We start from the raw sequence: 23,850 nt of genomic DNA on the forward strand, positions 1-23,850 counted from the left end.
GTACTCACATGAGGGATTTTAAGCACTTTATATTGATCACAAAGGAGAACTGGGCGGTAGGATGCATATTTCCTCCTCTCCTGGGGAGAGGAGTCAGGTCAGGGACAGCGCAGGATGTACAAGGAACAGGAGCATTCACTGAGATTAACACTGAGACTGGGCTGAACCAAAAGCAGCTGAGGCTTGCGGCACTTTCCCCTAAACCTGCTCTTAAATCTAGCAGCAGTAAACTGACTCAGGCCAGGCCAGAAATGGGCAAAACCTGTCTCTGCCACAGCCATTTTAGGAATTTATCATCTCCATTTTCCTTCTCTGCCCCCTCATGCTTATGCCATCAACCTGTCATCAAATTCTAGTAATAGCAGACTCCTTTCTGGAACAGATAATTCACACTAACACATTCTGGTACTTCTGAGGAGATGATTTTGCAAGCCTTCCAGGTGATTCTTCATCTATTCTAATCCTAATTCTAATCTTCCTTCCTGCCGACCTCTTAGTTAATCTTCCAGGGAAGAAGCTCTATAAGGCCTTTACAGGCCACATGTCATTACCTGCTCCACCCAACCTCATAGACAGGACTGCCTCAGGAGAAGTCTACCTAAGGAAGGATTTAATACAGAACTCCCAAGAATGTACAATACTTAACGCCTGTGAGTGCTAATGCTATGGTAAAGGGTGCCATGTGTAAAAATAATTGAAACTTTGTCGAAATACTGTTAAAGAAACACCATTACCAAAGTAATACAGAATGTCAAATCCAAACAACCTAATTAGTATGATGTCCTAACATCTTGTAGGTTTTTAAAAAAATAATACCCATAAATTGAAAGAAAAATATTTTATTTCATTTTAAAATAACCACTAATGCAGTGTGTGTACCTGGGCACTGTATATAACTTTGCAAACCTGGGAATCAGTTCAGACACTACCATCCTCGTTCCCTGTTCTGCACAGTACTTGTTTTTTATCAAAGCAGCTGCCAAAAACCCACTTCACAAAAATATGACACCGTCGAAAGTAATGTAGCACACTGGTAAGTTAAACTTATTAAATTGCCTATATTTCACCATTTTCTACCTACAGAAACAATAATTTCATATGATTCACTAACTTTAAAAAAAAAGTCACATGTCCTTCTTGGCTTGATCAATAACAGCCTCCTTTAAAAAAACTTCATGCATGTTTGACAATCGGAGCACAGGTAGCTATAGTGAACTCCCTGTTACCATGGAAATTAAGTGTGAAAATTAGTGACTATAGGCTCTAAATTAATATTAATACACTAGTTTCTTTGTCCACGACCTTTGCCCACTAAGGAGAGCTATGTTATTCTCAATCTGTTTTACTACTCATGGTGAGCCCGTTCCCCAAATAAACCAATCAGTCAGTATCATATGGATCAGACGGGAAGTACAGAATATGGGTATTATTGATTTTATATAACAGAAACTTCCCTAAAAGTAATGTAATACAAATTAAGGTAAGATAATTATGGAAGGATAAGTATACTGTAATGTGTTAAGTAAAGGAATCCAGAAGTGAGTTCTCTGTAAAGTGAAGAATGCTTTCCAGCTTGAGGTTGGCCAGGCAACAACTGGAACATTAAAAAGAGAATAATAATTATAACTAAATGGAACAAACTCAATCTATGATAAACCATGAATTCATAAAAAGATACAAAACAGAAAGTTAGGGAATTCCCTGGCAGTCCAGTGGTTAGGACTGTGCGCTCTCACTGCTGAGGGGCCGGATTCAATCCCTGGTCGGGGCACTAAGATCTCACAAGCTGTGTGGTGCGGCCAAAAAAAAAAAAAAAAAATTAAAGTATATAAAAAGATTGTAAAGAAAGGTAAAATAATAGTCATCATGCTAATAATTAGGTTAGTGTTAACATTTAGATGTTTTGTTTCTCCTATTAAGTTTATGTCTGTTTATAAGGCATAGCTGTTTACTTTTTTGTTTAGTTACAGGAGGAAGGGGTAGATATAGGGAACTGTGGATAAGCCAAATAGTCCCAGAAAAAGCAAGTTATATACCAAGAACAGGAGGGTCAGATCAGTGCAGGTCCTCACACACACACATCATTTGAAAGGAAACGCAGTGGTAGATGAGCACCCATGGTCACACACAATGAGCAAGCAGAAACCCTGAGCTCTAACTGGATGAATTAGCAGAATATCCTAAAGAGAGCTAAAGGTACAGACCTGATCCCTGATTTCTTGGGAGATGAAACGTCCATAATTCCTGGCAGGAATGCTACCAGAAAAGGGCAATTCATAATGACAACAGAACAATGGGTTATAAAATACTAATCACATTTAAAAAAAAAAAAAGAAGAAGAAGAAGAGTATTTCATTCAGGGAGTAACCCCAGGTTGCAAGAAACTAAAAATGTATGAGAAAAGGCATGAGTTAAAAAAAAAAAAAATCTCATTAACTTAGCAAGTTTAGTTACAAAAGTGACCAAGTACACACCAATGCAACTTTTAAATCATCTTTAAAGGCATAAGCAAATCTTGTGATTTACCTAAGAATCAAATCCATCAATAAACCCTAAACCTTGACTAATCTGAAATTTTGTTTTGTTTTGGTAGTGGTAAGACAACCATAACCCTAGGAAGGTGTAAAAAAATTACTAAAATCCTGGGAAAGTACAGAAATAAGAATCTGGGAAGATTATTAAAATCCAAGGAAGATTAAAAAAACAAAGTACTACAGAGAGAGTAAATGAATTAATTAAACCCATGGGTTAGTATTTTAAAATAGGTTTAATTTTAAGTATAGTAAGTTTTGCAATCACTATATAAAGTGAAGTATTATAGAAGTCAAATTAATTGTAATTTAAACTGTTATTAAAGATAATTTAACTAAATAATCTTGTAATCAATTCTAAATGCTTAAAACATTCTATTTTGGAACTTAGTTCATAAGTAGGTTTAAAAACTGTGCATTAATTATGAGCAGTGATGAGGATTTTTCTCCATGCACAAAATCCCCTTAGACATTAAAGAACTTGTTAAAATAGTTAAATAAGCGGTCATTAGACAGGGGTAGCTCATAGCCTTCCTTCCCTGGTAAAGGATAATGCCTCTCTCTGTATCTCACTTAATGCCCCAGGCTTCCACCCAGAAGCCTGAGTTTTATCCTTATAATACCTCCTTCTTCCTACCCACATCCAACCAATCACCTAGTCCAACCAATTTTATATCCTCAATGTCTCTAAAATATCTTCCCCTCTCAACGCCTATTCCACAGTCTAACCAGGCAAGGTTATCTCCTGTATAACATTCAAGAACTTAATGTCTACACGTAGGCAGCTGAGAGCCACAAAAACTATTTTACAGGGAAAGGGTATGGTCAGGTCTATTAGACTTTTACTTTGAGCTTGTCTTATGCCCTGAAACCTATGCTTCCCTCTTGAGCATTCAAAAATAATCTAGTACTAATTTACATGTCAGTTTTATACAAAACATCTACTGTATTATAGAAATATATAAAAGTCAAGAGATAGCAGTTAGGTAATAATAATAGCTTATTTCAAATTTGAAACGTAAGGCAAAAAACTAGGTAGTCAACTGGGTTATGTGAAGTAGTTCAGTGTAATTTTTTAGAGCAAGATTCTCCCACCTTCAGAGTTTGTAATACAAACTTACTCTAAGGCATCAATATATAAAATTTAACTTTTATTCTAATCACTACATGAATTGTTTTTTTAAACACAAACTGTCTCTCGCCATAATTCAACATTTTACTTTTGCATTATTTTAAATGTATCTTAAAGTCACATGTAACTTTTACATTCTTAAAAGCATGAGAGTGTTAAAATATATTATCTCATGTACAGTAGGAATTACTTAATATTCCTTTATAACTAAACTTTTTCCTAATAAAATTATCTTAGAATAAAGCAGCACACTCCAAAAGTTCCACTTAGAACTATAGCTCTATCTCCATTCACAATCATATATATTCTCATTTCCATATTCACTTATAGAAACATTTAACTCCCACACATTTCTGTGTCACTAAAAATATTCTGGAGTAACTAGCATTACAGCAAATTGCATTTAAAACCTAACAGCTGATATTCACTTTGCATGAATAGTTCTATTACACTTAAACAAGGACTAATAGGAATTCCTTTTATTGAAAAAAATCTAAAACTAAAGAATGAAAATTATTGTTTGATTAGTGGGGTTATAGACAATCTACTTTCCAATTACACTTGTTATATTGCTTTCATAACAATTTTTTAAAAGATATTTTAAAATATTCAAATCCTTTCAAGTGACTATCTTACAAGCTATATACTCTTCACAACTATACAGTAAATGAACTATCATCCTAAAACAGCTGTTTAGGGGGAGTTCCCTGGTGGATTAGTGGTTAGGATTCTGGGCTTTCACTGCCATGCCCAGGTTCAATCCCTGATTGGGTAACTGAGATCCCACAAGCCGTGTGGCACGGCAAAAAAAAAAAAAAAAAAAAAAGACAGCTGTTCAGTATTGGAGGAAAGTCACTGTGGCACTATTAGTTTAACATGTTTTAAGTTATTTATTGATTCAACATATATTTATTGTGTATCCATGACATACATACAGGCACTAAGGTAGAGTCTAAGGATGCAATGATGAGCCACAACTTGATTTGATGCTAGTTCTCATGGTTCTTAAACATTCCCGTGAAGATTGAGATTATCAAATAATTACACAAATGAATGTATAATTAGAGTCTAAGATGAGTAGTCTGAAATAAAGAAATAACATTCTATAAGCATTAAAAACAATCATAGGAATCAAGGTTTTTTTTTTTTTTACATCTTTATTGGAGTATAATTGCTTCATACTGTTGTGTTAGTTTCTGCTGTATAACAAAGTGAATCAGCTATATGTATACATATATCCCAGTATCCCCTCCTCCCACCCTCCCTATCCCACCCCCCTAGGTCGTCACAAAGCATCAAGCTGATCAGCCTGTGCTATACAGCAGCTTCCCACTAGCTATCCATTTTACATTTGGTAGTGTATATACGTTAATGCTATTCTCTCTCTTCATCCCAGCCTCCCCTTCCCCACCCCATCCTCAAGTCTGATCTCTACATCTGTGTCTTTATTCCTGCTCTGCCACTAGGTTCATCAATACCATTTTTCTATATTCCATACATATGCGTTAGCATACGGTATTTGTTTTTCTCTTTCTGACTTACTTCACTCTGTATGACAGACTCTAGGTCCATCCACCTCACTATAAATAACTCAGTTTTGTTCCTTTTTATGGCTGAGTAATATTCCATTGTATATACGTGCCACATCTTCTTTATCCATTCATCTGTCAATGGACATTTAGGTTTCTTCCACGTCCTGGCTATTGTGAATAGTGCTGCAATGAACATTGTGGTACATGACTTATTTTGAATTATGGTTTTCTCAGGGTATATGCCCAGTAGTGGGATTGCTGGGTCATATGGTAGTTCTATTTTTAGTTTTTTAAGGAACCTCCATACTGTTCTCCCCAGTGGCTGTATCAATTTACATCCCCACCAACAGGAATCAATGTTGAATCAACTTGACCTAGACTGGGAGTAGGGGGAGCAGTGTCAGAGAAGTCTCCCACAAGAAGTAATGCTGGAGCTGAAATGTTAGATTAATTAGGTTAATTAGGGGTGGGGGACAAAATAACACTTCCCCCTTTAGAAAGATCACTGTAGCTACAAGGTTGAGAATACACTAGACAAGAGAAAAAGAGACTATTACAGTAGAACAAGGTGGAGATGACAGAAGTTGTTAGTGGCCAGGGAAATGGAGAGAGATGAACAGACCCAAGAGCTTTTTAGGAAGTTAAATCAACAGGTCAGTGATAGAATAAATAAGAAGTCAAGAATGAGGAAGAAGGTGTCATGGATGGTTCTGAGGTTTTTGGCTCATATAGTTAAATGGTATATTATTTGTACTGCTGCTGTAACAAATTACCACAAACTTAATGGCTTAAAACAACACAAATCTATTATCTTACAGTTCTATAGGTCAGTAGTCTCACTGGGCTAAAATCAAGTGCTGCATTCCTTTCTGGAGGCTCTAGCAGAGAATCTGTTTCCTTCCCTTTTCCATCTTATAGATGTGCCTGAGTTCCCTGGCTTGTGGTCCCCTTTCTCCAACTTAAAAGCCAACAACATTGCATGTCTCTGACCCTTCTGTGGTCATTTTTCTATGACCACAGCCAGGAAAAAGTTCTTTGCTTTTAAAGACTCATGTGGGAGGGGGACCTTCAAGATGGTGGAGGAGTAAGACGCGGAGATCACCTTCCTCCCCACAAATACATCAAAAATACATCTACACGTGGAACAATTCCTACAGAACACCTACTGAACCCCGGCAGAAGAACTCAGACTTCCCAAAAGGCAAGAAACTCCCCACGTACCTGGGTGGGGCAAAAGAAAAAAGAAAAAACAGAGACAAAAGAATAGGGATGGGACCTGCACCTCTGGGAGGGAGCTGTGAAGGAGGAAAAGTTTCCAAACACTAGGAAGACCCTTCATGGGCAGAAACGGGGGGTGGCGGGGGAGAAACTTCGAAGTCACGGAGGAGAGCACAGCAACAGGGGTGCAGAGGGCAAAGCGGAGAGATACCCCCACAGAGGATCGGTGCCGACCAGCACTCACCAGCCCGAGAGGCTTGTCTGCTCACCCGCCAGGGCGGGTGGGGACTGGGAGCTGAGGCTCGGGCTTCGGTCAGATCCCCAGGGAGAGGACGGGTTGGCTGTGTGAACACAGCCTGAAGGGGGCTAGTGCGCCACAGCTGGCTGGGAGGGAGTCTGGGGAAAAGTCTGGAACTGCCTAAGAGGCAAGAGACTATTGTTTCGGGGTGCACGAGGAGAGGGGGTTCAGAGCACTGCCTAAACGAGCTCCAGAGATGGGCACGAGCCGCGGCTATCAGCACGGACCCCCGAGACGGGCATGAGACGCTAAGGCTGCTGCTGCTGCAGCCACCAAGAAGCCTGTGTGCAAGCACAGGTCACTATACACACCTCCCCTCCTGAGAGCCTGTGCAACCCGCCACTGCCAGGGTCCCGTGATCCAGGGACAACTTCCCCAGGAGAACACACTGCACGCCTCAGGCTGTTGCAACAACGTGCCAGCCTCTGCCGCCACAGGCTCGCCCCGCATTCCATACCCCTCCCTCCCCCCGGCCTGAGTGAGCCAGAGCCCCCTGATCAGCCACTCCTTTAAGCCCCTCCTGTCTGAGTGAAGAACAGATGCCAGAGGGTGACCTACATGCCCTCTGTACATGCAGAGGTGGGGCCAAATCCAAAGCTGAACCCCAGGAGCTGTGAGAACAAAGAAGAGAAAGGGAAATCTCTCCCAGCAGCCTCAGGAGCAGCGGATTAAATCTCCACAATCAACTTGATGTACCCTGCATCTGTGGAATACCTAAATAGGCAAGGAATCATCCCAAAATTCATGTGGTGGACTGTGGGAGCAACTGTAGACTTAGGGTTTGCTTTCTGCATCTAATTTGTTTCTGGTTTTATGTTTATCTTAGTTTAGTATTTAGAGCTTATTATCATTGGTAGATTTGTTTATTGATTTGGTTGCTCTCTTTTTTTTCTTTTTATATATATATTTTTCCTTTTTCTCTTTTTGTGAGTGTGTATGTGTATGCTTCTTTGTGTGATTTTGTCTGTATAGGTTTGCTTTTACCATTTGTATTAGGGCTCTCTCTATGCGCTTTTGGTTCTTTTAAGTATAGCTTTTAGCGCTTGTTATCACTGGTGGATTTATTGGTTTGGCTGCTCTCGTTTTTTTTTTTTAATTTTTTATATTTTAAGAATTATTTTTATTTTAGTAACTTTATTTATTATTATTTTTTCTTTCTTTCTTTTTTTTCTCCCTTTTCTTCTGAGCTGTGTGGCTGACAGGGTCTTGTTGCTCTGGCCGGGTGTCAGGCCTGAGCCTCTGAGGTGGGAGAGCAAGTTCAGGACACTGGGCCACCAGAGACCTCCCGGCCCATGTAATATCAATTGGTGAGAGCTCTCCCAGAGATCTCCATCTCAATGCTAAGACCCAGATCCACTCAACAACCAGCTAGTGTCTAGTGCTGGACATCCCATGCCAAACAACTAGCAAGACAGGAACACGACCCCACCCATTAGCAGATAGGCTGCCTAAAATCATAATAAGGTCACAGACACCCCAAAATACACCACCGGACGTGGTCCTGCCCACCAGAAAGACAAGATCCAGCCTCATCCACCAGAACACAGGCATCAGTCCCCTCCACTAGGAAGCCTACACAACCCACGGAACCAACCTCACCCACTGGGGTCAGACACCAAAAACAATGGGAACTACGAACCTGCATCCTGAGAAAAGGAGACCCCAAACAAAGTAAGTTAAGCAAAATGAGAAGACAGAGAAATACACAGCAGATGAAGGAGCAAGGTAAAAACCCACCACACCAAAGAAATGAAGAGGAAACAGGCAATCTACCTGAAAAAGAATTCAGAGTATTGATAGTAAAGATGATCCAAAATCTTGGAAATAGAATGGAGGAAATACAAGAAACGTTTAACAAAGACCTAGAAGAACTAAAGAGCAAACAAACAATGATGAACAACACAATAAGTGAAATTAAAAATTCTCTACAAGGAATCAATAGCAGAATAACTGAGGCAGAAGAATGGATTAGTGACCTGGAAAATAAAATAGTGGGAAAAAAATGCTGCAGAGCAGAATAAAGAAAAAAGAATGAAAAGAATTGAGGACAGTCTCAGAGACCTCTGGGACAACATTAAATGCACCAACATTCGAATTATAGGGGTCCCAGAAGAAGAAGAGAAAAAGAAAGGGACGGAGAAAATATTGGAAGAGATTATAGTTGAAAACTTCCCTAATATGGGAAAGGAAATAGTCAAGTCCAGGAAGCACAAAGAGTCCCGTACAGGATAAATGGAGAAGCACGCCAAGACACATATTAATCAAACAGTCAAAAATTAAATACAAAGAAAAAATATTAAAAGCAGCAAGGGAAAAACAACAAATAACATACAAGGGAATCCCCATAAGGTTAACAGCTGATCTTTCAGCAGAAAGTCTGCAAGCCAGAAGGGTGTGGCAGGACATATTTAAAGTGATGAAAGGGGAAAACTTACAACCAAGATTACTCTACCGAGCAAGGATCTCATTCAGATTCAACGGAGAAATTAAAACCTTCACAGACAAGCAAAAGCTAAGAGAATTCAACACCACCACACCAGCTTTACAACAAATGCTAAAGGAACTTCTCTAGGCAGGAAACACAAGAGAAGGAAAAGACCTACAATAATAAACCCAAAACAATTAAGAAAATGGTAACAGGTACATACATATCAATAACTACCTTAAATGTAAATGGATTAAATGCTCCAACCAAAAGACACAGACTGGCTGAATGTATACAAAAACAAGACCCGTATATATGCTGTCTACAAGAGACCCACTTCAGACCTAGGGACACATACTTGACTGAAAGTGAGGGGATGGAAAAAGTTATTCTATGCAGATGGAAATCAAAAGAAAGCTGGAGTAGCAATTCTCATATCAGACAAAACAGACTTTAAAATAAAACTATTACAAGAGACACTGAAGGACACTACCTAATGATCAAGGGATCAATCCAAGAAGAAGATATAACAATTGTAAATATTTATGCACCCAACATAGGAGCACCTCAATGCATAAGGTAAATGCTACTAACAGCCATAAAAGGGGAAATAGACAGTAACACAATCATAGTAGGGGACTTTAACACCCTACTTTCACCAATGGACAGATCATCCAAAATGAAAATAAATAAGGAAACACAAGTTTTAAATGATACATTAAACGAGATGGACTTAATTGATATTTATATTATTTTGGACATTCCATTCCAAAACCACAGAATACACTTTCTTCTCAAGTGCTCATGGAACATTCTCCAGGATAGATCATATCTTGGGTCACAGATCAAGCCTTGGTAAATTTAAGAAAACTGAAATTGTATCAAGTATCTTTTCTGACCACAACACTATGAGACTAGATATCAATTACAGGAAAAAAATCTGTAAAAAATACAAACACATGGAGGCTAAACAATACACTACTAAATAGCCAAGATCACTGAAGAAATCAAAGAGGAAATCAAAAAGTACCTAGAAACAAATGACAATGAATACACGACGACCCAAAACCTATGGGATGCAGCAAAAGCAGTTCTAAGAGGGAAGTTTATAGCAATACAATCCTACCTCAAGAAACAAGAAAAATCTCAAATAAACAATCTAACCTTACACCTAAAGCAATTAGAGAAAAAAGAATTTTAAAAAACCCAAAGTTAGCAGAAGTAAAGAAATCATAAAGACCAGATCAGAAATAAATGAAAAAGAAATGAAGCAAAGATCAATAAAAAAATAGCAAAGATCAATAAATAGCAAAATAGCAAAGATCAATAAAACTAAAAGCTGGTTCTTTGCGAAGATAAACAAAAATAATAAACCATTAGCCAGACTCATCAAGAATAAAAGGGAGGGCTTCCCTGGTGGCACAGTGGTTGAGAATCTGCCTGCCAATGCAGGAGACACGGGTTCGAGCCCTGGTCTGGGAAGATCCCACATGCCGTGGAGCAACTAGGCCCGTGAGCCACAATTACTGAGCCTGCGTGTCTGGAGCCTGTGCTCCGCAACAAGAGAGTCCGTGATAGTGAGAGGCCCGCGCACCGCGATGAAGAGTGGCCCCCGCTTGCCGCAACTGGACAAAGCCCTCATACAGAAACGAAGACCCAACACAGCCATAAATAAATAAATAAATAAATAATTTAAAAAAAGAATAAAAGGGAGAAGACTCAAATCAGTAGAATTAGAAATGAAAAAGGAGAAGTAACAACTGACACTGCAGAAATACAAAGGATCATGAGAGATTATTACAAGCAACTATATGCCAATAAAATGGACAACCTGGAAGAAATGGACAAATTCTTAGAAAAGCACAACCTCCGGAGACTGGACCAGGAAGAAATAGAAAATATAAACAGACCAGTCACAAGCACTGAAATTGAAACTGTGATTAAAAATCTTCCAACAGGGACTTCCCTGGTGGCACAGTGATTAAGAATCCGCCTGGCAATGCAGGAGACATGGGTTCGATCCCTGGTCCAGGAAGATCTCACATGCCACGGAGCAACTAAGCCTGTGCACCACAACTACTGAGCCTGTGCTCTAGAGCCCACAAGCCGCAACTACTGAGTCCACACGCCTAGAGCCCTGCTCCGCAACAAGAAAAGCCACCACAATGAGAAGCCCACGCACCACAATGAACAGTAGCCCCCACTTGCCACAACTAGAGAAAGCCCACACGCCGCAGCGAAGACCCAATGCAGCCAAAAATAATAAATTGAAAGAAAAAAATCTTCCAACAAACAGGCGAATTCTATCAAACATTTAGGGAAGAGCTAACACCTATCCTTCTCAAACTCTTCCAAAATATAGCAGAGGGAGGAACACTCCCAAACTCATTCTATGAGGCCACCATCACCCTGATACCAAAACCAGCAAAGATGTCACAAAAAAAGACAACTACAGGCCAATATCACAGATAAACATAGATGCAAAAATCCTCAACAAACTACTAGCAAACAGAATCCAACAGCACATTAAAAGGATTATACACCATGATCAAGTGAGGTTTATCCCAGGAATGCAAGGATTCTTCAATATATGCAAATCAATCATTGGGATAAACCATATTAACAAACTGAAGGATAAAAAACATATGATCATCTCAATAGATGCAGAAAAAGCTTTCAACAAAATTCAACACCAATTTACGATAAAAACCCTCCAAAACCTCAACATAATAAAGGCCATATATGACAAACCCACAGCCAACATCATTCTCAATGGTGAAAAACTGAAACCATTTCCAGTAAGATCAGGAACAAGACAACGTTGCCCACTCTCACCACTATTATTCAACATAGTTTTGGAAGCTTTAGCCACAGCAATCAGAGAAGAAAAAGAAATAGAAGGACTCCAAATCAGAAAAGAAGAATAAAACTGTCACTGTTTGCAGACGACATGATACTATACATAGAGAATCCTAAAGATGCTACCAGAAAACTACCAGGACTAATCAATGAATTTAGTAAAGTAGCAGGATACAAAATTAATGCATACAAATCTCTTGCATTCCTATACACTAATGATGAAAAATCTGAAAGAGAAATTAAGTTAACAATCCCATTTACCACTGCAACAAAAAGAATAAAATATCTAGGAATAAACCTACCTAAGGAGTCAAAAGACCTGTATGCAGAAAACTATAAGACACTGATGAAAGAAGTTAAAGATGATACAAACAGATGGAGAGATATACCATGTTCTTGGATTGGAAGAATCAACACTGCGAAAATGACTATACTACCCAAAGCAATCTACAGATTCAGTGCATTCCCTATCAAACAACCAATGGCATTTTTCACAGAACTAGAACAAAAAAAATTCACAATTTGTATGGAAATACAAAAGACCCTAAATAGCCAAAGCAATCTTGAGAAAGAAAAGCAGAGCTGGAGGAATCACGCTCCTGGACTTCAGACCATACTACAAAGCTACAGTAATCAAGACACTATGGTACTGGCACAAAAACAGAAATATAGATCAATGAAACAGGACAGAAAGCCTAGAGATAAACCCACGCACATATGGTTGCCTTATCTTTTTTAAAGGAGGCAAGAATATACAATGGAGAAACGACAGCCTCTTCAATAAGTGGTGCTGGGAAAACTGGATAGCTACATGTAAAAGAATGAAATTAGAACACTCCCTAACACCATACACAAAAATAAACTCAGAATGGATTAAAGACCTAAATGTAAGGCCAGACATTATCAAACTCTTAGAGGAAAACAGGCAGAACACTCTATGACATAAATCACAGCAAGATCCTATTTGACCCATCTCCTAGAGAAATGCAAATAAAAAGAAAAATAAACAAATGGGACCTAATGAAACTTAAAAGCTTTTGCACAGCAAAGGAAAACATAAACAAGACAAAAAACCCTCAGAATGGGAGAAAATATTTGCAAATGAAGCAACTGACAAAGGATTAATCTCCAAAATATACAAGCAGCTCATGCAGCTCAATATCAAAAAAACAAACAACCCAATCCAAAATGGGCAGAAAACCTAAATAGACATTTCTCCAAAGCAGATATACAGATTGCCAACAAACATGTGAAAGGATGCTCAACATCACTGATCATTAGAGAAATGCAAATCAAAACTACAATGAGGTATCACCTCACACCAGTCAGAATGGCCATCATCAAAAAATCTACAAACAATAAATGCTGGAGAGGGTGTGGAGAAAAGGGAACCCTCTTGCACTGTTGGTGGGAATGTAACTGATACAGCCACTATGGAGAACAGTATGGAGGTTCCTTAAAAAACTAAAAATAGAACTACCGTACAACCCAGCAATCCCATTACTGGGCATATACCCTGAGAAAACCATAATTCTAAAAGAGTCATGTACCACAATGTTCATTGCAGCACTATTTACAATAGGTAGGACACGAAAGCAACCTAAGTGTCCATGGCCAGATGAATGGATAAAGATGATGTGGCACATACACACAATGGAATATTACTCGGCCATAAAAAGAAACGAAATTGAGTCATCTGTAGTGAGGTGGACGGACCTGGAGTCTGTCATACAGAGTGAAGTTAAGTCAGAAAGAAATACTGTATGCTAACACATATATATGGAATCTAAAAAAAGAAAAAAGGTTCTGAAGAACCTAGGGGCAGGATAGGGATAAAGACGAAGACGTAGAGAATTGACTTGAGGACATGGGGAGGGGGGAAGGGTAAGCTGGGATGAAGTGAGCGAGTGGTACGAACATACATACACTACCAAATGTAAAATAGATAGCTAGTGGGAAGCAGCTGCATAGCACAGGGAGATCAGCTCAGTGCTCTGTGTCCACCTAGAGGAGTAGGATAGGGAGGGTGGGAGGGTGGGAGACGCAAGAGGGAGAGGATATGGGGATATATGTATACATATAGCTGATTCACTCTGTTATACAACAGAAACTAACACACCATTGTAAAGCAATTATACTCCAATAAAGATGTTAAAAAATAAAAAAATAAATACTACATGTTCACACACACACACAAAAAAGCCTAGATTGTCTGGAAGAGACTAAATACGGTCATTCAAGGTGATTTTTCTGAGAGCTCAGAAAGAACTGTACAGAAAGCTTCTATCACTATATCTGCTCATATATATATATATATATATATATATATATATATATATATATATATATCTTATATATATTTTCATCATGAACAGAATATTGACAAATATGAATGTTAAAGGTGCTTCTGGGGAAGTCTCAGATGGATATGAGGAATATGTTACTGGAAACTGGAGGAAAAGCAGTCCTTGTTACAAAGTGGCAGGGAACTTGACCAAATTGTGTTCTAGTGTTTTGTGGAAAGTAAAAGCTGTCAGTAATGAACTTGGATATTTAACTGAGGATATTTCTAAGCAAAATGTTGAAGGTGTGACATGGTTTCTACTTGCTGCTTATAGTAAAGTGTGAGAGGGAGACAACTGAAAAAGAAATTATTATGCAAAAAGGAACCAGAACTTGAAGACCGAAAATTCTCAGCTTATTCATATTGCAAAAAATGAGAAAGTGTGTTCAGGAGAGAACACCAAAGACATGGCTGGAAAGTCTTTACTAAAGAGATTATGGGTGTGTCACATGGATCCAATCAACCATCTCAGCAGAAGCACTGCCAGCTTGGACTGAAGAGAACAGAGGTGGGATGAAATGAAGGAAGGCTGTCGGACTTCTGGGGTTCTACAAGCAGGAAGTTAGATGTTAGAGATGTCTGGATGCAAACATGCGTCATCCTTCGAGTACAGGGAGGAATGACTCTGAAGGTGGGTCAGGGGTCAGCAGGGCTGCTACTGCCACCATGGGTCCAGAGAGCACAGGCCCAGGCAGCAGGACTGTTTCCTCATTGGTTCCAGAGGGTTTGGGGACAAAATTCAGGAAGGAGAAGGCAGAGCCACCACCCTTGTTAGACAGAAAATTGAGCCAAAGAGGATTTCACTCTCGAGCCTTAAAATCTAATGGAATTTTCCACAGTAGTTTCTTAAAATTAGCCACATATATATGTATTTTTTTAAACATTTCTTGCTTCTCAGCTCTTTTTTTAAAATTCATTTATTTTTATTTATTTATGGCTGTGTTGGGTCTTCGTTTCTGTGCGAGGGCTTTTCTCTAGTTGTGGCAAGCGGGGGCCACTCTTCATCGTGGTGCGCGGGCCTCTCACTATCGCGGCCTCTTTTGTTGCGGAGCACAGGCTCCAGACGCGCAGGCTCAGTAATTGTGGCTCACGGGCCTAGTTGCTCCGCGGCATGTGGGATCTTCCCAGACCAGGGCTCGAACCCGTGTCCCCTGCACTGGCAGGCAGATTCTCAACCACTGCGCCACCAGGGAAGCCCAGCCACATATATTAATGTCATACAAATAATGTCAGCACACAAATGTGTGCTGTAGAAATGTTGCAGACTGGAGAGTAAAAGATGTGAGTTCTAGTACTGATGTTGATATAATAAACTAAAACTTTGAATAAATTAAAAATCTAATGGAATTTGCCCTGCTAGGTTTTGGACTTGCTTAGGATCTGTCAAGGCTTCTTCTTTCCAATTTCTTCCTTTTGGAAGGGTGAATGTCTATCCTATACCTGTCCCACTATTGTGTTTTGGAAGCAGATAACTTGTTTGGTTTCATAGGTTCACTATTGGAGAGGAATTTTGCCTCAGGATGAATCATACCTCTAGTCTCACTCATATCTGATTTAGATGCTATTTAGATGAAATTTTAGACTTAGAGTTGATGCTGGAATGGGTTAAGACTTTTGTGGCTGTTGGAATGGGGCAAATATATTTCACATGTGAGGACTTGAATTTTGGAGGCTGAGAGGGTGGAGTGTTATTGGTTAAATTGTATCCTTGCAAAACACATAGGTTGAAGTCCTAAGCCCTAGTACCTCAGAATGTGACTGTATTTGGATACAGAGTTTTTAAAGAGGCAATTAAGGTTGAATGAGGTCATTGGGAGTGGGCCCTAAGCCAATATGACTCGTGTCCTTATAAGAAGAGGAGATCAGGACATGCACACACAGAGAAAAGAAAGACCATGTGAAGACACAGGGAAAAAAGACACAGGCCATCTACAAGCCAAGGAGAGAGGCTTCAGGAGAAATCAACTCTGCTGACAACTTGATCTCAGAATTGTGAGAAAGTAAATTTCTGTTGTTTAACAACAACAACAAAAAAGAATTACTAATACATGCTACTACACAGATGAACCTCAAAACATGCTAAGTGAAACCAGACACAAGAGACCATATACTGTAAGAGTCCATTTATATGAAAGGTGTCCAGAAGAGGCAAATTTATAGAGACAAAAAGTACATTAGCGGTTGCCCAGGCCTGTAAAAATGGGAAGTGACTGCAAACAGGCATGAGTTTTCTTTCTGGGTTAATGGAAATGTTATAAAATTAGATATTGGTGAAAGTTACACACTTTACAAAGGTACTAAAGATTCCTGAAGTGTAATCTCAATACAGGTGAATCTTATAGCATGTAAATTGTATCTCAATAAAGTTGTTTAAAAAAATTTTTTAAATAAAAAATAAAGACTCATGTGATTAAAATGGGCCCACCTGGATAATCCAGGATAATCTTCCCATCTCAAGGTCCTTAACCTTAATCACGCGAGCAAAATTCCTTTTGCTATGTAAGGTAACAAAGTCACAGATTCTGGGGATTATGACGTCGGCATTTTTTGGAGGGATGTGGGGAGAATACTATTCTGCCTACCAAACTCCTTAATGATATATAAAATGTATTCAGTGGTTAAAACTCAAACTTATTCAGGGGAGACTGCCTGATGTCTAAGTCTTAGCAGAATAAAAAATACAACAACATTATTAACATGAAGTAATTAGTACCAGTAACTAGTCTTCTAGCTATCTAGTTAATGGCAAACACTTCCTGTAACTTGCAGGATTAAAAAATTATTCAACTCTTAGCCACCTTTGGAATTTACTGAAAATACAGATCAAGGAAAGGAATAAGCCCTAATGTCTGCTCAGGTGATCTCCCTGTGTTCAAGTTCTCTCTCACTCAGACCCCAAGGACTTACCCCTTTTAAGCTACCGCCACTTTTTCTATCCACTGAGGTTTCTTGTCTTCAGCACTAGCTAAATAAGATGATGAAATCTCTTCTGCTTGAATCACCCTTTCCTCCTCACTCATTTTTCTTTTCCTCTTACAGATAAACTCACAGGCCCATTTCCCTGTAAGGATTTTCTGCTCAATAACAGATGGAGAAGAGATACAAAAATTAAGATGAGGTCTTTTGCCCCTAGTCTAGAGCTCCCAATTTTTTTTTAGATACTATAATTAGAATGTTCAAACCCTCCAGCTAAAGTGCAGTATGGGAAAACAATGAACAGGGGACTTGGACACAGATTCAATTTGGGTTCTCATCTCAGTATTACCAGTTACTATTTAATATTGGGAAAATTACCTCACTATGCAGGACTGATGGACATAACAGTGACAACTTTGAAGGGTGGTTATATGAAATATAGAAAATAAAAATAAAATACCTAGCACACTGCCTGCCACATGGTAGTTGCTTAATAAATACTAGCTATTATTACCTAGTATTCTCTATCATTTAGATTGTCAACCTCACTAGATTCTTGTCAGCCCCATTCTGACAATTCTGTCAGTAAACTGTTTTTCATTACACAGGGTACAATTGATTAGCACAGCTTTCTAGGTTACACTCACATGACAGGCCTCCCAGGCCAGTCTGAATGGACCTGGGGATCACAAGCTCTCTTCTACTATACAAACAATCTCATGCTAGTTTACGTCATATTCTGCCTCAACTCAGTTTCATTCCTATTTGAACCTGGGCCTACAGATCAATCCTAGCATCAGAAAATTATGGTACACTCTTCGCCTTGGCAATGAAAAATGAGACAAAAAGAAATCTAGCTTTCAAAAACAAACTCCAAATTGTGTCTTTGTGTCCACTTTCATCTTTAAAAATGTACAGATGCAAGAATTTTGAGATGATTTTTATGCATCACTAGGGTAAATTCTTAATTGAGAGGTAGCATACCTTAGTACAAGCCTGAAGGGTAAATCTGCTTTCCTTCTGGACCATAGGTGGTTTAGGTGAAACTTGAACTTGGGTCTGAGGTCAAGCAAGACACCTCCCAGGAGCTATGTTCCATTCTTACACAGAGCCCTAAAATCACAGCTAAGAGCATCCAAACTGGCCCCAAATCAATAGTTCCCACCACTTGATCTGCAGGGCTTATAATTATTACTCTAAGCATTTTGAGATAACTATAAAAGAATCAAAAGAATTCACATTCTTTTTTTTTTTTTTTTGAGGGCAATCGCTATTTTTTTAAATTATTTATTTATTTATGGCTGCATTTGGTCTTCGTTGCTGCGCGCAGGCTTTCTCTAGTTGCATCGAGCAGGGGGTTCTCTTGTTGCGAAGCACAGGCTCTAGGTGCGCAGGCTTCAGTAGTTGTGGCACATGGGCTCAGTAGTTGTGGCACACGGGCTCAGTAGTTGTGGCTCGCAGGCTCTACAGCTCAGGCTCAGTAATTGTGGTGCACGGGCTTAGTTGCTCTGCAGCATGTGGGATCTTCCCTGACCAGGGTCAAACCCATGTCCCCTGCACTGGCAGGCGGATTCTTAACCATTGCGCCACCAGGGAAGTCCCAAGAATTCACATTCTTTACTCAGTTTTTCACCAGGTTTCTCTGTGTATCTGAAATCAGGTTAGACCAATCTCCCAACTGCCAGCACATAATCACAGGATCTTGATATTTACCAATGATGAGAGCCTCTTTACATAGGAATGGTACCTTGGCCAAATTCCAGTTTAACAATCTGCCTCTACATATTAAATTCTCAAAATGTTACTTCTTATCAATCAAATAATTATTATGAACCTACTGAATGTTCCACACTGTGATGGATGCTAAGAGTATGAGACTTCAGTAACTGTCTGCCAAGAGCTTGTGAAATTTAGCAGTTCAGATTACTATTACAGTATGATAGGCTGCTAGATCTGAAAGAGGGCCTGTCCCCTACGCCAGAGACATTAATAAATTACAACACACAGATGAAGATTTCTTAAAAGTCATTGTTCTTTCAGTTATAAGGTAATTATGGAACTTGGTATTCAAGCTCCACAATAAGTAGTTCCAATACACATAAACAGTACAGAAATAATATAGAGAGTAAAATGCAATAGATCCAAATAAATAAGAATTTTAAATTTTCACTGAGAGTCTAGGAGTCTACAGAATATGATATGGACTCCCTCTGCTGGTGCCTAATAGCAGCAGCTCCATGACACCAACAATATCACTGACAAAAGAGCAACAAAAGCCAAAGGACTAATCTAAATTCGCTTCTATGTTTTTTTGTTTGTTTGTTTTATAAATTTATTTATTTACTTTTGGCTGTGTTGGGTCTTCCTTGCTGTGCGCGGGCTTTCTTTTTAGTTGCAGCGAGTGGGGGATACTCTTCGTTGCGGTGCGTAGCCTCTCATTAAGGTGGCTTCTCTTGTTACGGAGCAGGGGCTCTAGGTGTGCGGGCTTCAGTAGTTGTGGCACATGGGCTCAGTAGTTGTGGCACAGGGGCTTAGTTGCTACGCGGCATGTGGGATCTTCCCAGACCAGGGCTTGAACCCACATCCCCTGCACTGGCACGCAGATTCTTAAGCACTGCGCCACCAGGAAAGCCCTCACTTCTATTTAGATTAAGGGATGTTTCATAGTGGATTTGACTATGGATTAATCAAAGGCGACAGTAAAAATGATTGTGCTTTATTGCAACTGCTTAAAAAAAAAAAAGAGTAACTAGCAAATTGTAAATCTTGCATATTTGTGCTATTAAAACAGACGGATAAAAATATTTAATTTGTTTTCATTTGGACTGCATTGTGTGATTTTTAGCAGCGTATTTTCTCTCCAAAATAGATTTCTCTTAGTTTCATTTCGGTTCAAATTAAATTATTTGTAATCTGAATCCTTATAACTTGGTGAAAAGAGGAGGTCAAAGACCATAGGGGAATACTGACCTGTGATTAGTCCATAGAGCACACAAATCACACTTGGTTATTTGAGAGAACAGAATTGTATTAGCTGGTTACAGCCAGTAAAGCTATCACCAGAGCTAGCTTTTCACAATACCACACTTCTATAAAACTCATGTAATCTTTAGTCTGTCCTAAATGCAACTAATATACTAAAACAGATTCAGTGGGCTTCCAACTTCCAGTGCTAGCAGAATAGTTTGGTTAGAGTAATCCTGCCACAAATCTAATAATAAATTCTGGAAAAAATACTAAATATTCATTATTTGAAGGCACTAGAGACTGACCAAAATCAGGCAGAAACTGCAATGGTGAAATTTGGGAATTGGTGGCCTTTTGCACTCCTCAATCCACGAACAGTTTGCATAGCCTCACCTTACTGGCTTGAGGTATCAGAGGACAGAGTTCAGGACTGGCAGAGTAACCAGAAAATTAGGGGAGAGACTTGAGAGGGAAAGGCAGAAGGAGTAAAGCCTAAAACATGCCTATAAAATCCACCCAAAGTTTTCGCTTTCTGCTAAACTACACATACATGGGAGAGACAAATAAAGCACTAAAGCAGCAACTGGAAGCTGAAAAGAATGAGCAGAGATTTCAGCTGCTGCCCAGCATAAGGGAGACAAGAGTTTGGAGTATGAGTTGAGCCAAGCCATCTGCTAGAATAAAAATCACATTTCAGAGGAATATAACAGAATTCAGAGTCTCTACAATGTATTAGTCATAATATCCAGTATTCAATAACAAATCACTAAGTATAGTAAGAAAAAGGAAAATGTGACCCATTCTCAAAAAAAAATGCAGGCAACAGAAACCAACTCAAAAGATGATCTGGATGATGCAATTAGCAGTAACATAGGACCGGTATCTAGACTCTTAAAAAAAAATTGATAATAAAAATAACCCAAATTTTAAAAAATGAGCAAAAGCCTTGAACAAACACTTCACAAAGGAAGTGAAAACAAACACTTCACAAAGGAAGATTTGCAATGGCCAATAAGCACATAAAAAAGTGCTTTTGCCAACATTTGTCATCAGGGAAATCCAAGTTAATACTACAATGAGATGTCATTTCACACCCTCTAAAATGGCTAAAATTGAAAAGACCAACAATGCTATATATGGAGCAACCAGAATTCTCACACTTTACTAGAGGGAATGTAAAGTACATCCACTTTGGGAAAAGGTTTGGCAGTTTTCCATAAAGTTAACTATACACTCAGCGGCTCCATTGCTAGATATTCATCCAAATATCTGCAAAAAGACTTACAAACGAATATTCAAAGCAGCTTTATTCACAATGGCCAAAACTGATACAACCCCAAAGTCTCCAAAAAGGAATGAATAAATAAATTGTGGTAAATTCATACAGTGGAATACTAGTCTGCAATAAAAAAGAATGAACTATTGATACATGGCATAACATGGATGACTCTCACAGACAGTACAGTGAGTGTAAGCAACTGGACACAAACACGTTTATATGACGTTTAAATTAAAACAAGACTAAGATTAATCAAAAAATATGATGCATCAAATAAGGAGTTTAGACTTGATATGGAGAGGAAACAGAAGCTTGCTCCAAGTTCTTAAGCAGGAGACAACTTACAAAGTGGAATTTAATGCCTTCTAGAGATTAAATTTTACTTTTGAAAACTTATTTTTAAATAAAAACTCCTTATTTGGGATGTATCTAACTTGAGTTGCTTTAGAGAGCTCTTAACACAAGTGAAACGTGTATGAAAAGTTTTTTGAGCAAACGAAAATAAAGGAGTGGATATTGCCTAGTGACAATATAACTTCTTTAAAAGTGGTTCTAATCTCAAGTAAAAGAGCATGAGAACACAAATGTCCGAGGAGGACTTAAGGTTTACAATGTGAATAATATTAACATATAGGATTAACAGCTATTAAGGATGTTACATATCTGATGAAACGTTGGACTTGCTTCAAATATGGGGTTTTACTTGGCTATTCATTTTTAATTCTGGCTCTAGTAACGGCCCTATGCTAAATTTTCTATCAAAATACTTTACTATATGAGGAAAAAGTTCCTAGCATTTACCTTGTCCTGAAGGGTTTGCTGCCATCTTCCTATTTTCTGTTTCAACTATGTTCCGTGGCAAGTGGTCCAATCACCTGTAAAAAATAATGTGCAGACACATATCTTCATCTCTTCAGAAACATATGTCTGAAGGGCACACAGACTTAAATCAAACGCCTCAAGTTATTTAATTAGAGCGTGAAGGTTAAATGTTTATTCTTGCAGATGTTGATACCAACATTCACCATTACTGTCTTTAATTACTTCATTAGGTTGTGTTTACCAAATACTACCAAATGTATCAACTAACTGATAGCATCAATACAATCACAGGGCTAGGAAGAAAAATCACTCATCTGTAGTGCCTCTCGATTCATTTAAAAAACGTACCCAGCAACTACTGTGTATACTGAAAGCTAGAAAGGAAAGAGCGCCGAATATTTATCGCGTACATACTCTGCACCATACAAGATTTGTAAGATGATTGAAATTAATTATTTTATTTATCTCCACTTCATAGATAGGGAGATCGTGTCCAAGGTCACAAAGCTAGTGCGAAAACTTTGGACTGTTAGCTTCCAAACTTCGTGCTTTTGTACTAGGCCCTGGGGAGATCCCAAATGAGCAAGACCCTACTCCCACCCTCAAGAAACATATAATCCGGTGGAAAAAGAGAGTCTCATTCAAGCAACCGTACTAAAAAAGTTTAACAAACGCGCTCTTTACAAGGCGTAAACAGTGCTCCGGAAGCAGAGATGAACTGATTCTACCGGCGTGACGAGGGATGCCTTCTGGGGTAAGCGGGAAAGTATAAGAGCTAGCAAACAGATGTCGGTTTGGAACGAAATAATGTTAGGTGTCTCCTGCAGCTGAAGCACAGGGCGAGCGAAGCCGGCTTAGGACGGGAGGGACAAGAGGGCCATCTTGTGACGGAGAACGTAAATCAGGGATGTGACAGGGCTGGATCTGCGTCTCAGAAAGGTCCCGCGGGGGGGGGGGGAGCGGTGCGTGGAGGGCAGGCAGGGTGGGGGCTGCGGCTGATACCAAGGAGAGGAGGGGGAGTGAGAAATGCTGGGAGGCAAGGCTGACGGGGAGGCCACTGCCCTGTAGCAAGGGACGGCGGCAGCAGGTCAGCGCCGGGGCCACACACCTTCATCCCCGGCGCCGCCAGGCGGTCCTACTTACCGCGAGGCTAGAAAGCCCGGGACCGCCTCGCCTTCTGGTCGCGTTCTCCAAGGGGGCGCGACCACTTAAAGACCTGCAAACCGAGCTCAAGGCGGTGTTCTACCACCTTCCCGCCCCCGCTGCGCTTCCGCCTCCTGATGACTTACACCCGAGGGACAGGAAGTCCCGCCTCCTAACGGCTGCTCCTCACGGCGATTCGTACTTTAACTGCTACCTCATGCATACGCCACTTCCCTTCCAAAGAGTGGCAGCCAGAGAGGCTCCTGGAACCCGCAGGCCGCACCATCGGGGGCGGAGCCCGAACGGGGCGGGGCAGAGACCGGCTGGGTCCCTAGCACCGCAATTGGCTCTTTCGTCCAGGCCGCTGCGTAGTGACGTATCCTG

At 39.6% G+C, this 23,850-nt stretch overlaps 1 protein-coding gene across 2 annotated transcripts in view; it reads right to left on the reverse strand.

Annotated features, from left to right (window-relative positions):
• Positions 1-23,613, reverse strand: part of INIP (INTS3 and NABP interacting protein) — a 32,619-nt gene extending 9,006 nt beyond the window's left edge. The window contains exons 1-3 of one of the 2 annotated variants that reach the window (XM_057549048.1): positions 23,467-23,613; positions 22,303-22,376; positions 4,599-4,745 (exon numbers count right to left, since the gene is read on the reverse strand). Coding sequence is in view for 1 of the 2 variants with exons in the window: in XM_007178197.2 (XP_007178259.1) it covers positions 22,303-22,327 (25 nt within the window). In the remaining variant the exon portion in view is untranslated. The remainder of the gene's footprint in view (positions 1-4,598; positions 4,746-22,302; positions 22,377-23,466) is intronic. The other variant, XM_007178197.2, reaches the window with a different exon arrangement.
• Positions 23,614-23,850: the final 237 nt, after the last annotated feature.

The sequence above is a fragment of the Balaenoptera acutorostrata genome, chromosome 6 (assembly GCF_949987535.1).
Source record: "Balaenoptera acutorostrata chromosome 6, mBalAcu1.1, whole genome shotgun sequence".
In the NCBI taxonomy this organism is placed as follows: Eukaryota; Metazoa; Chordata; class Mammalia; order Artiodactyla; family Balaenopteridae; genus Balaenoptera; species Balaenoptera acutorostrata.